The 12,761-nt window shown below is 43.7% G+C and overlaps 1 protein-coding gene across 2 annotated transcripts in view; it reads left to right on the top strand.

Annotated features, from left to right (window-relative positions):
* Positions 1–12,761, top strand: part of cntn1b (contactin 1b) — a 32,466-nt gene that overhangs the window by 1,063 nt on the left and 18,642 nt on the right. For both annotated transcript variants that reach the window (XM_049010365.1, XM_049010371.1), the window contains exon 2: positions 12,439–12,569. In XM_049010365.1, coding sequence (XP_048866322.1) covers positions 12,515–12,569 — 55 coding nt within the window. In that variant the 5' untranslated portion in view covers positions 12,439–12,514. The remainder of the gene's footprint in view (positions 1–12,438; positions 12,570–12,761) is intronic.

Raw genomic sequence — 12,761 nt, forward strand, 5'->3', positions numbered from 1 at the left:
ATCGTGCTTTAATATCGTATGACGTTATCCTTCAGATTTTACTGCATGGCTGTTTGGACTTGTCATCCTTACCTATTTCCAGCCGGATGTAGCCTATGTATGCAGCTTAGTTGGCTGGCCCGTGTGGCTTAAATTCTGTATCTGATTTCCACTCTTCCATTGTTATACATGGAATTTCATGAGGTCTTTTAAGAAATATTTTAAAGTAAAATCATCCCTTACGGAAAATGGTTTATGTCAAAGGATAGTTATAGTTATATTTCCAGCATTTATAGTTCAGATATGCTTCTTTCAACAGTATAAATTTCATTCCCATCACTAACTAGCTACACAGTCAACCACGCCCCCGAAGTAGGGGGTCCTGTGTGGGGTTTTTCACCTGTGACCATTTTCAGATGGCAATATATGAAAGAATAAATGGTTATAAATGGTTATTTAGAATGAATTTGCATCTGCTTATAGTATCTTCCTCAAATAACAAAAATATAGAAGAATATTGGATGTAAGTGTGGTGGTGACCCGACAGCTTGGGGTCAGAATCCGAAAAAAGTGTCTGGGGTTGAACCAAAAACTGATTTTTGCAGGTCAGTAACTTTGAAGAGCTTAATTTTAATGCCAGGTTCTGAAAGAGCAGGGAAAAGTGGGCCAGGTGAGCAATTTTCAGCTCTCTAGCATGCTTAGAAATGAAGACATGGTCTCCTGAAAACCCTTACAAATGACATGCAAGATTCACCAGTGCAAAAAAGGGGCGTGGCACCCAAATTTGAAAGGGCCATAACTTTGGACTGCATCAGAATTTTTCAGTAAAACTTGGGGAATTTTCAGTGTTCTCTATAGGGATCAAAATACCAAGTTTTCATCAAAATCAGGAATGATGCCCATGGAACTTTTCTGGACATTGGTTGATTTGGCACGGACTGACCCCTCTTCCTCATTTGGCCAGCAGGTGTCACTGGTCATCCTGTTCCTTCTTTTGTCTTCATACTAGTCCCTAGTGTGTTTTTCTTATTCCCTGGGCTGCTGCATAGCTCAGTGGGTTGAGCATGTGGCTTAAAGATTGCACCCCCCCAGGTGTGGGCTTGAAGCTGACTACTGATCAGCCTCATTTATTTCTTTGTATTTGAGCTTCTGTTCCCCAGTGTTGTGTTACATTTCCTTTTGAGTTTCCTGTTCTAGGTTTGCCCTCCTTGTCTTCTGTTCCAGTTTTATTTTACACTTTTGTTTTTTGTTTATTTTCTTAGTGTAGTATCCCCTGTTCCCTCATTTTCTGGTCCTGTAAGTTCCTTAGTTCTGTGTTCATTTGCGTTAGTTACCTCATCTGGCCTCTGCCCTTCTTGGTTGGTTCTTTTTGATGCTCCACATCTGTCTTTTGTTAGTCCTCGTTATCAGTGTATGCAAGTGCCTGCCTTTGTACTTTTCCCCAGTCAGTCATTGTGAGTATGTCACTGTGTAAGTTGCTCTGTTCCCTAGCCTGGTTTTGCCTTGTTCCCTAACCTTGTTTCCCTTTCATTTCTAGTATTTAGTCCTTATTAGTTCTGTTTCCTGGTTCTGTCAGTATTAGTTTATTAACTTACAGGTTCCCTTTGTTTTGTCGATTCCCCAGTGTGTTCTGTTTGTTTAATAAACCCCATTTTCCCCACCTGCACCATCTGTAACAGGTTCCTAACCTATTGATGTTCAGGGACCGGTTTCCATTGCACAAAAATTTCAGACTAATAAAACTGCTTGGATGGGGGGGTTAGGTGTGGGGGGAGGGGATTTAACACTTCGGTATTTTTCAGATGCAAACAAAATGAGGGAACGGGAGGGGTCATTAAAAATGTAAAATGTATAGTTAGTTTTTGGAAATGAACCAAGCCCTCTGCAAAGCAGCCAGTGCCACATGCCCTGGTGGCCATTGGCCGAGCTCCAATAGGAAGGCGGACTGTGAGCCAATGCCGTACAGCACCTGTGAGTGTGACTGACACACAGGAACAGCAGATAGCCTATTACAGCAAACACACTTTTCATTATAGTACAGGGCAGCAAATTATGTCAAGAATGTTATCAGAAACAGCAAGAGCCCCCTCACTGGAGTTCAAGTACATGCTCCTCTTGTTACTTGCCCATTTACCCATTTGTTAATAGCCATGCGGTATGCTGGCTCGGTGACACTGGTAAGTATCACTGCTAAAATGGCCCCTTGAACAGTTTCTTATACATCTGATGTATCATCCATTGTATTTAACTTGTCTAAAGATTCTGTCACACTTGCCGTGTTGCGGCGCGGAATGATGCGGAAAAAGGTGACGATCCGCTGATGGCTCCAAGACAAAAGTTTTGTTTAGGAAATTAACAACACTGGGGAAGGCACAAAATATGGGGGGGGGGGTCTGAAAAAATCGGGGAAAAGAAGAACAAACTACAAGAACCATAAGTTAATACAACAAGGGATTAGGCAATGGAACAGCGTAACATACACACTGTAATCTAACACAAAGAGTAAGGGCAGCCATTTAAATACACACAGAGAATCAGGGCAAACAAGGGACAGGTACAAACCATAATCAAATAAACCAATCAAAGCGATTCGGGTCAACAAGGAACAGGTGCAGTGGATTACAATTAACAAGTGCTGGAGACACTAGGAATGACAAGGAACAGGGGGGTTAAATGAAAGTAGCTAAAGAAAGGCAGACTACCGAAAAAGTCAGACTCAACCTAACTCCATCTCTAAACTTAGCCTCATGTCGTTTCACGAACGCAGTTCAGTTTTAACTAATCAAGGCTCATTCAAGACAGACTTGCATAGTTTCACTTAGTGCGCACACCCGCGATATAAGAAGCCCAAATGAGTGGATGAACGATAGATCGATCAAATGAATCAAAAAGTGTGTAAAACGACCGCGGTGTTTCTTTCCACCTCAGAACAAACGCTGCTGATGGAGCTGTATGAAAAATACAAGATTGTAATCCTTAAAAAAGGCAATACTGTGCCCATAAACACAGCCAGGGAGTTGGCTTGCAGACAGTGGCATGGGGACACTAAAATGGGGAGACAAATATCAATAATAACAGATGCTAGGAAACAAAACAAAAAACAATTTTAAATGACAGGAGGTTGTCCTCTGGCTAGCCTTGAACCCATGACTAGTGGGTACAGGCGCTCTGCTGCAGGCTCAACTTGTTGGGTTACACAGCAGCTTGGGAAACAGGGAGACACACTAGGGCTGAGGAGCTACAAGATGGAGGAGGGAACAAGATGGCCGGCAACACCTGCTGGCCAAACAGGAACATAACACATAGGAGAGGGACGGACGGGCGCCGACCCTAACATGCTGCCATTATAATAAATGTAATAATATTATTCAACTACGTGTTAGTATATTAGATTGTACTTTCTCACTATGCTACATTGTCAGATAGATAGATAGATAGATAGATAGATAGATAGATAGATAGATAGATAGATAGATAGATAGATCCAAAAATAAATGTACAGACTAAGCATATCAGGTGTTAAACATTACAGACAGTCTTCTGACGGCAGCGGTGGGTGACTTTCCTTCTGTGTAAAGTCAGACTCAGTTGTGCCACAAATAGCTTTGCTTGCAGGTTGACGGCTGCATCATTATTGCTGCAAGAGGATTTGCAAACTCCATGCGGGGCCAATCAGTCCTATAGGACTGTTGTACTTTATTGTACAATTGCCTTGCGCCGCGATCTCAGTGCATTGTTGTCATGGTAATAGCGTACTCCAAGCATGCTAAAGCAAGCAAGTTAAGTGAAGTACAGCTTTATTATCACGTCAGTCATATTCAGCTAACTACATATGGTGAAGTGACATAATGTTATATAAACGTCATATAAAGCAAACAATATTAAGAGAAAAGGTATATTGTTGGATGTGACCCATGCATATTGAGAGCAGGATGGCTGTGAGCCGCCTGCAGTCATTCATGAGGGTATCACTCATAGGTGGATGTTTTCCGCAGCCTTCTTGTCGGTCAGCTGTCTCCAAGCAGAGGTGAAACCCCTAAGGCTCACAGCAGGCTTAGGTCTAGCGGGATGCTGCCCGGAGCCGCCGGCCTGGCCCTGTAATGCTGACTTTCTGAGGGACAGGATTTCTTGGTGTTTCTTTTTGAGGGCTTTCCCTGATGCCCAGGACAACCTAGGAATTAACTCAGTCACTGGTTTTATAATATTTAATTAGATGTAAGACTGAGGAGTTGTGAGGAGCACATCGCTGGTCCTCGTCCCTGCATTTGAGATGCCTCCTCCGCAAAGCTGCCTGACTCCCTGGCCTGTCCTCATCCTTCATTACCCCAGGGTAGGGCCTCCCCCTCTAGCAGGGGGCTGCAGAGGCAGATCCTCGGAGGAGAGGAGCCAGTGAGGCACAGCTTGGCCTTTCACTGCTATCTGGTGGGGAGGGCCCCTGCTGGCTCACTAGGGAGACCCTGTGATACCTTTAGCTCCTAGCCAGCCATTTTCACCAAGATATTATAACAACATAAGAGCAGCAGGCAGCATGGTGGCTCAGTGGGTAGCACTGTTACCTCCCTCTTCCATGAACGGTGGGTTCAAATCCCAGCTGTGTGTCTCTCTCTGTAGGTTTTACTCCTCCATGTGCTGTGCAGGTGCCCTTATAATCCCCCGTAGTCCAAAGACATGCATTCCTGAGTGTGTGACACCCTGGCACCCAGTGCTCACTATACCCCTGCCCTGGGTGTAGGGTCCAGAGCCCCTGTTGTCTAATCAGGATAAGCAGTTAATGGATGGATGGAAATAGCATTATATTTGTCAAGAAATGAATGTCAACCACAGATCGACTGATAACTATAACTAGATTAGCCAGAAGTTCACCTTGGACAGAAATAAATTACATTTTCTGATGTCAGGGTCTGAGAAACTTCAGGCTGAATTTTAAAGACACTTAAATGACTGGGGTTAAATCTCGGAAACTCCTGATTCAATTCCGTTCTGAATGGATGACAGGCAGTTAGGCTGTGGCCTACAGGGGTAATGTTCACGTCTTTATCAGCTATGAAAATACGTGGAATGACAGAATCATCACTTATTATAGTCATTCTGCATGGAAAATAGCTTTTATTTCCTCTTCTCTCCTCACTTATTTATGCTGCTTTAATTTTATTTCTGTCCGGAATAGATAGAGATCTGTCTTTTCAGAATGGGAAATTAAGCATGCTGATGCTTTGTAGTGATCCTGCATTTCAGTAGAACTCCTCAGGATGTCCTCATCTTCGCCTGCTTACTTGCTTGCAGGCGCCTGTCAGCTTCCTCTCCAACTGTCATGTGGTTTCTGTGTGGCAGAGAGAGGGGCCCCGTCAGGTGAACAGAATGAGCGAGAAGCTGCAGAACACAAATCTGAAGTAAATGAGGGGCTGTGCCGACTGCTGGGCATTTTCCCCGAGCCTGTTGAGAATTGATTTTTAAGGGTGTAGATTTTAAAGGAGGGTCTTGTCTCAAATTGTTTTCTTACAAAATGAATTAAGTAGCTGTTCCTTGCTGTATATAAAATATGCACTACATTGTTACAGACTCAGGATATAACGTATGCAGAGAAGAGGTGACTGTAACAGAAAACTATAACAGAACTTAATACTAAACAAGCTACAAAAACCACAAGGGAAACAAAGCCAGGGACAGAAGCAGGGTACAAGGACCAAAACCCATAGAGTGCAGAAGTGCAGAAGTCTCATTGACAGTTACAGGAATCGTTTGATTGCAGTGATTGCCTCAAAAGGTCATGCAACAAAATATTAAGTTAGGGGTACCATCATTTTTGTCCAGGCCTGTTTCATGAGTTTTTTTTTTTTATTAATTCTGTTGAAGCATGGTTGAAAATCATCAATGTCTGACTTTTATTAGTTAAATTTCATAGAATTTTTATTTATTATTACTTTTGTCAGATTAAAGTTATTTCTGTGACCATTGTGAGTTTTTCTTTCATTGACTGAAGGGTACCAACAATTTTGTCCACGTGTGTATATATATATATATATATATATATATATATATATATATATATATATATATATATATATATATATATATCAAAAACTATCCATCCATTGTATAACCACGCGTCTGGGTCAGATTTGCACAGGCGTTTTGCAGGACAGGAGCCCTAATGGAGGGTGAGGGAGGGGTTCCTCTTTTTTGGCCGACCTTACTAAATTTTGCGTGATTAACATGAACTTCATTAATTTCACAAAGGGAACTTTTGAAGTGCTGGTGCTCGATTAATTTTGTTGGGGGGGGGGATAGACTTTTTCAATTGTTTGGGCAAAAGGAGAAGGATTGTGTGTCTGCTTTTTGTAGCAAAACACAGTGACACACGCAGTTTAGCAGAGACTCTGACCTGTATGTGCCTCCCCCCCATCCAGTGCAAAGGCAGGGATTACTGACTGTTGGGATGTTTTAATCGGACGACATGTGGGACAGCCCAACCCCCCAGTCTCCTCTCTCTAACCATTTATGTTGCCTTTTTTTCCACCAAGCTTTTATTGCACTTTATTTCCTGAAAATGAACTAAACAAAAAAAAACAACGTGAAAGCAAAGGTACACATAGGCTGGTATAGTGTGGCACATGGGCATGGACCAGGGAAACAGGAGAAAGACATGAAGGATTGGGGAACGAGGGATTTAATCGGTAAACGGAGAGGTGTACGAGGCAGAACAGGTGATAACGTCACAACACTTCAATGACAGGACTGGGGAAAGACTAACAGGGAAGCACTTCAATACAGAAATGTGGCAGACTGGAGGATCGGCACGATGGGGACGTGAAGGCACCGTGACGCTCCAAGCACCGTGTGCGGACACCTCCACTGAACTGCTGCTGCCATGAGCTCAGTAATGGATGCAGGACCTCTGCTGCAGAAGGACGTGCTGTAGCAGACGGAGGTCCTGGGTCAGGGACTTGCCCCTGGAAATGGCTGGCTGACTGCTGACTGGCGTTTTGCTGCCATCTGTCCGTCCCGCATGGTGTTATGCCTCTTTTTTAAGGTGGCACATGGCAGACTGAGCCGTGTGGTCTGTGTGGCTCGGTGAGATGGTGGATCTTCCCCGTTCTTGTTCAGATGCGTCTGCTGACCCAGATAGGCTCCTGGGAGGCTCCAGACCCGTTCCCTGCCGTACTCTGTGACGTAGTTATTTGCCGTCCCTTGTCTCTCTGCATGTAGTTGTCTCCTCCTCTGCCCTTAAGGATCCCTTCATAAAGTTATGAATTAAGGGAACATTCAATGACCTTTTGAAGGTTCATATTTTCATATAGCTTGATCTTTAGCCAGAGGAGTTCAGATTCAGAGAGTAAAAGTCCAGACCAAGATTTTGTGTCAACCAGTCAGTTGGGTCACTGTGACTCTTTATACTCAACTGGTTGGTTGAAACAGAATCTTGGTTTGGACTTTTACTCTCTGGATGGGAATTATCCACCTCTGCCTGTGGTAAGGTCATTCAAAACAAAGTTCACTACTTTCCTCTTCGGTTTGCTGCTATCACTGCTCACTTGCTTAGGGGCCATGATTACTGTGTCACTGAATGTACTGTAGATAAAGCATAGTAGATAAAGTTTGTTGCCTTTATTCATGTTCTGTTTAAGAGCAATTCTAAGGGGATTTTAAGCAATGAAGTAAAGAAATAATGACTTAAATTACATCGTGATCAATATCATTCGTTATTTAAAAAATTGTCATGATGAAATACTTTGCCATGGATAAAGCCCAGTTTTGTTTTGCTAATAAAGTTCCCCTTTGTCTGGAGAGCTGCATTGTCGGTCGTTATCCATGCCCTGCTGTTACCGGATGTATAATTACTTTTTATTAACTACCAAGAATTATTTGGAATACGTCAGAGGTGCATATACTGCATACTGTGGAAAGAAAAGACCAGGAGACATTTCCCTCTGCAAAAAGCTACTTGACCCCCCATAAACAGAACAGGCCCTAATAAATCAGCACCATCTTTAATCAGAATATAGAGAAAAAAAAATACTCATTTGGGAAATATTTTTTCCTGAGAGCCTGCCAGGATACAGAAGCCTAGATCTTTTTGGCCAGAAGTATGAACAGAAATCTACTGTTTGAATGGCATATTCTGCCATGGGTTGGCATTCTATCCTGGGTTATTCCCTACCTTGTGCCCATAGCCTCTGGGTAAGACTCTGGAGCCCCGTGACCCTTGGATGGATGGATGGATGGATGGATGGATGGGTGCATGCATGATATATTTCTCTAATTCCTGGTAGTTGTATTTCAGTGCCTGTTGCCTGTTTTCTTCTTAGCCTGTTGGTGTTTGTCCCGGAGCAGGACATTTTCAGTCAGCTTTAGCTGAAGTGACAGAATGTGACCTATAATCTGAGCTGTAGTGGGAAGGTGATGCCAAGCATAATGATTAAAGGTTTAGCATTTGTCCCCTATTTGCGCCTGTTTATGTAATTTTTATTTGTGGATGTGATCCCTTTGAAATGTTATCTTTCTAAGTGATTTCAAGCAAAAGGTGTAGGTTCTCATAAAAATTGACTTTACTTATGGCCACTTTATTTCCGGAAGAGATTAAACATCCAGGCTGAGCTGGGAACAGCCCGGCAATGTGACAAGGCCGTCCAGGGTCCTAAGCCTTTCCCTTTGCTGTTTTCGACCTGAATCTACAGGGTAGCCTCATTTCTGCAGCATTCACTACGCCTGGCAAGCAATGGCGGCTGAGCACAGAAGGGGGCGGATGCGGGATGCAGCTGCATCAGCTCTGTGTGTCTGCAGTGTGCGGGCTGCCCGTATCTGCAGTGTGCGGGCTGGCCGTATCTGCAGTGTGCGGGCTGCCCGTATCTGCAGTGTGCAGGCTGCCCGTGTCTACAGTGTGCAGGCTGCCCGTGTCTACAGTGTGCAGGCTGCCCGTGTCTACAGTGTGCAGGTTGCCGTGTCTGCAGTGTGCTGGCTGCCCGTGTCTGCAGTGTGCTGGCTGCCCGTGTCTGCAGTGTGCTGGCTGCCCGTGTCTGCAGTGTGCTGGCTGCCCATAACTAGCCTCAAATAGCCTTAACTGCTGCATTTTATTTTATAATTGTAATGTACTATTAGAAAACACTGCAGTATTGTACTGCTTTGATTTCACTTTAGTGGTTTGTTGATGTTTACTCCTCTTTCTATGGTCGTGTTTTTTCACGTTTTAATCTCTGGGAGAAGCGGGTTAGCAGCTCTAGTGGGTTAGCAGCTCCAGTGGGTTAGCAGCTCCAGTAGGTTAGCAGCTTCAGTGTCTGTCCTCTGAGCGTGTTTGGGACAGAATCTGCCTGGTCAGAGGTTACATCACATACATGGGAGTGTATTTTTAGCACGGGGAGTCAAGCTGCAGAATGAAGCTTAGTTCTGCAGGACCGAGTGTGCATGTTAGAATCTGTGAAACAATACGCAGAGGTAGGGCTCCTGTTTTAATGCTTCTGAACTTTGCAAGTGGTGTGTATCACAGATGCAGCTTTATTGTAATCATGCAAAGCATAGCTGATGAAATACAGTTCAGATGGTTCTGGTGTTTAGGTACAGAAAGCATAGCATAGCATTCTTTAGCATAGCATAGCATATATATCTGACAGGTCAGAATGAATCCAACATGCAGCAGCTGATGCCCACTAGGGGCCCTGGGAGGTGCCACACAAACGTGCCCCTTTCTGTACATCTTCACCCAGCTCAGTGCATCTCCTCGTAATGCAGGAATAGCCAGGCTGCTGCTTTCCAAGTCCAAAATCTCTTCATATAGACTGTTACCCACCCCTCAGCTGTGAAGGTTATAAAAGCCCAACACTCTGATTTGAAACATAGAGGGTTACCTGTAGCAGGGAAGGTGGGGCTTATGGTAGACGGAGAGCTGGGGATTATTTAGCACTGCAGCACGTGATCTGCTTAGATGTTCTACGTCAGCTTCGGTGAAGCATCTGCTGGCCTCCTTGCCTCCTCCGGGAAATCCCAGACATGTTATGGTCCAGTTACTCTGTCATGCGCTCCTCTAAGAACACCTGACACTTTCATCACGGTGGCAGAGCCGCATGGAGGAATGCGTGAAGCACCATTCTTATTTCTGACGCGTATTTGTCACACAGGAAGATAAGCTTTGTCCCTGGACTCCACCTCAGCAAACATACTGTAGGTCACAGTGCTCTGCTGTGGTCTGTGTATAGAAAATACCTTTTACAGACAAAAACAGGGACGCATAGGTCCAGTGTTGCACCAGGACGTTTCCAGCACAGGAAATGTGCGGAAACGTGTGCTTCTCGCGTGCTGTGATGGTGCTGTGTTCTGTGATGAGACTCGTGAGCTGTAGTGCATTAGCCTTGCACATTTGTTTGTTCATCCAGTGTCTGATCCAGTGTCTGATCCAGTGTCTGATCCAGTGTAGGTCATTAAATCTAAATATAAAGGTTCACTGACAGTATAGGTCATCTGCAGTGAGCTCCTTCCTCATATCTGACTCCTGGAATGATCCGCTGTACACTGAGGGAAATAATTATTTGACCCCCTGCTGAATTCTTAAGTTGACCCATTAATAAAGAAATGAGAAGTCTGTAATTTCACTGGTATGTTTATTTAAACTGCAAAATAGATAGATAGATTATTAACCAAACAAGCAAGAACAAATCATTATGTAACAGTTACAAACCAATTTGTCATTTATCTAGGGAAATAAGTATATGATCCCGTATGAAACACATACTTTAGTACTTGTTGGAATAACCATTGTTTGCAAGCACAGCTGCCTGACGTTTCTTGTAGTTGGTCACCAGGATTGTGTGCAGATCATCAGGAATTCTCATCCACTCCTTTTTGTAGACCTCCTTCAAATCTTTAAGGTCTTTAGGCTGTCAGTTGGATAGATGAAGCTTGAGTTCCCTCCATAGCGAATACTATGGGGTTAAAGTCTGGAGACTGGCTAGGGCCCCCATGACCTTAATGTGCTTCTTCTTGAATCACTCTTTTGTTGCCTTGGCCGCATGCTTAGGGTCGCTATCTTGCTGGAAGACCCACCTGCTGAAGGGGTGGCTGAAGGAAGGAGGTTCTCATTCAAGATTTTACGGTACATTGCCTCGTCCATCTTTCCTTCGATGCAGTGCAGACACCCTGTACCCTTGGCAGAAAAACACCCCCAAAGCATAATGCTTCCACCTCCATGGTTGACAGTAGGGATGCTGTTCCTGGGATTATAGTCAGCATTCTTTTTCCTCCAAACATGGCAAGTAGAGTTGGTGCCAAACAGCTTGATTTTGGTCTCATCTGACCACATGACATTCTTTCAAGCCTCATTGGAATTATTCAGGTGTTCACTGGCATACTTCAGACGGGCCTGAGCATGGGCCCTTTTGAGCAGGGGTACTTTGCGAGCACAGCAGGATTTGAAACCGTAACGGCAGGATGTGTTATCGATGGTTTTCTTGGTGACTGCGGTCCCTGCTGCTTTGGGGTCATTAGCGAGCTCCTCCCATGTAGTTCTGTGGTTGGCCCTCACCACGATCAGTGATGCCGCATGAGATGAGATCTTCCTTGGGGCCCCAGACCGAGGGAGATTGACAGTTATTTTGTCTTTCTTCCATTTGCGAATAATTCCACCAACAGTTGTCACTTTCTCACCAAGTAGCTTGCTGATGATCTTGTAGCCCATTACACCTTTGTGAAGGTCAACAATCTTGTCTCTGATGTCCTTAGACGTTTCTTTGGTATTTCCCATGGTGATAAGGTTGAAGATGTAGACAGGTTAGTGACCCAAGAATACTGTTTAACAAAGTAATGCCATTAAATGACAATGATGGCTTGGTATCTGTTAATACTTAAATAAGTACTACTTGTGTTGTGTACTTGACCTAATTTCTTGCTGCCTTGTAGGGGATCATATACTTATTTCCCTAGATAAATGACAAATTGGTTTGTGGCTGTCACATAATGATTTTTTTGCTTGTTTTGTTAATAATCTATCTTTTGCTGTTTAAATAAACATACCAGTGAAATTACAGACTTCTCATTTCTTTATTAATGTGTCAACTTAAGAATTCAGCAGGGGGTCAAATAATTATTTCCCTCACTGTATGTTTTTGCCAAATGATGCCATTCAGTGGGTATTTGGAAAGACTGCCACAGAGAAGCTGCTTTAAATAATCCATATAAGCTGTCTGGAGTTTAGTTTGATGGAACAGGGTCAGTCTTTTTAAATCCTAAATATCCAAATGATGTTGAACCACATAAATACATAGACCTACCGTAGGTGAATTGTAGATAAAGTAATTCCTCTTGAATATGTTGACTCTCTCTCTCACTTATCTTTCACTTATCAGCCATTTATGGAGTGTAAAAGTATAAGATGTGTGTATTGCTCTGAAGAGAAGTTTTCTACCCAGCAGAGTAACGTAAGTAATGATTTGTACAGTTTTTCTGTGACAGAAACCATCTGTCTCTTTCCAACAGGAACCCACGTCTCTCATCGATGCTCCATAGGTTACTGACTTAGTGCTGCTCTTGGCCTCCATCCATCGCAGAAACCATGTCAGCCCCATGTGTCCTCCTCTTCAGCCTCTCTCTACTCATCCCTTCCACAGGTGAGTCCGTGTGACAGCTCCACCTGTAGGACGGGAGGAATTATAACCTGAGAATTCAGATATAATGATGGTACCTGTGTAGATGAAACCGTTCATTCCAGCGTAGGAGAGAGGACTGCATTCCTGTATGGCTTTCATCTATTTATGTACTTAATGTTTGTCCTGCTGTGTGTCTAGTACATTTTAAAGTAA

The sequence above is a fragment of the Brienomyrus brachyistius genome, chromosome 1 (assembly GCF_023856365.1).
Source record: "Brienomyrus brachyistius isolate T26 chromosome 1, BBRACH_0.4, whole genome shotgun sequence".
In the NCBI taxonomy this organism is placed as follows: Eukaryota; Metazoa; Chordata; class Actinopteri; order Osteoglossiformes; family Mormyridae; genus Brienomyrus; species Brienomyrus brachyistius.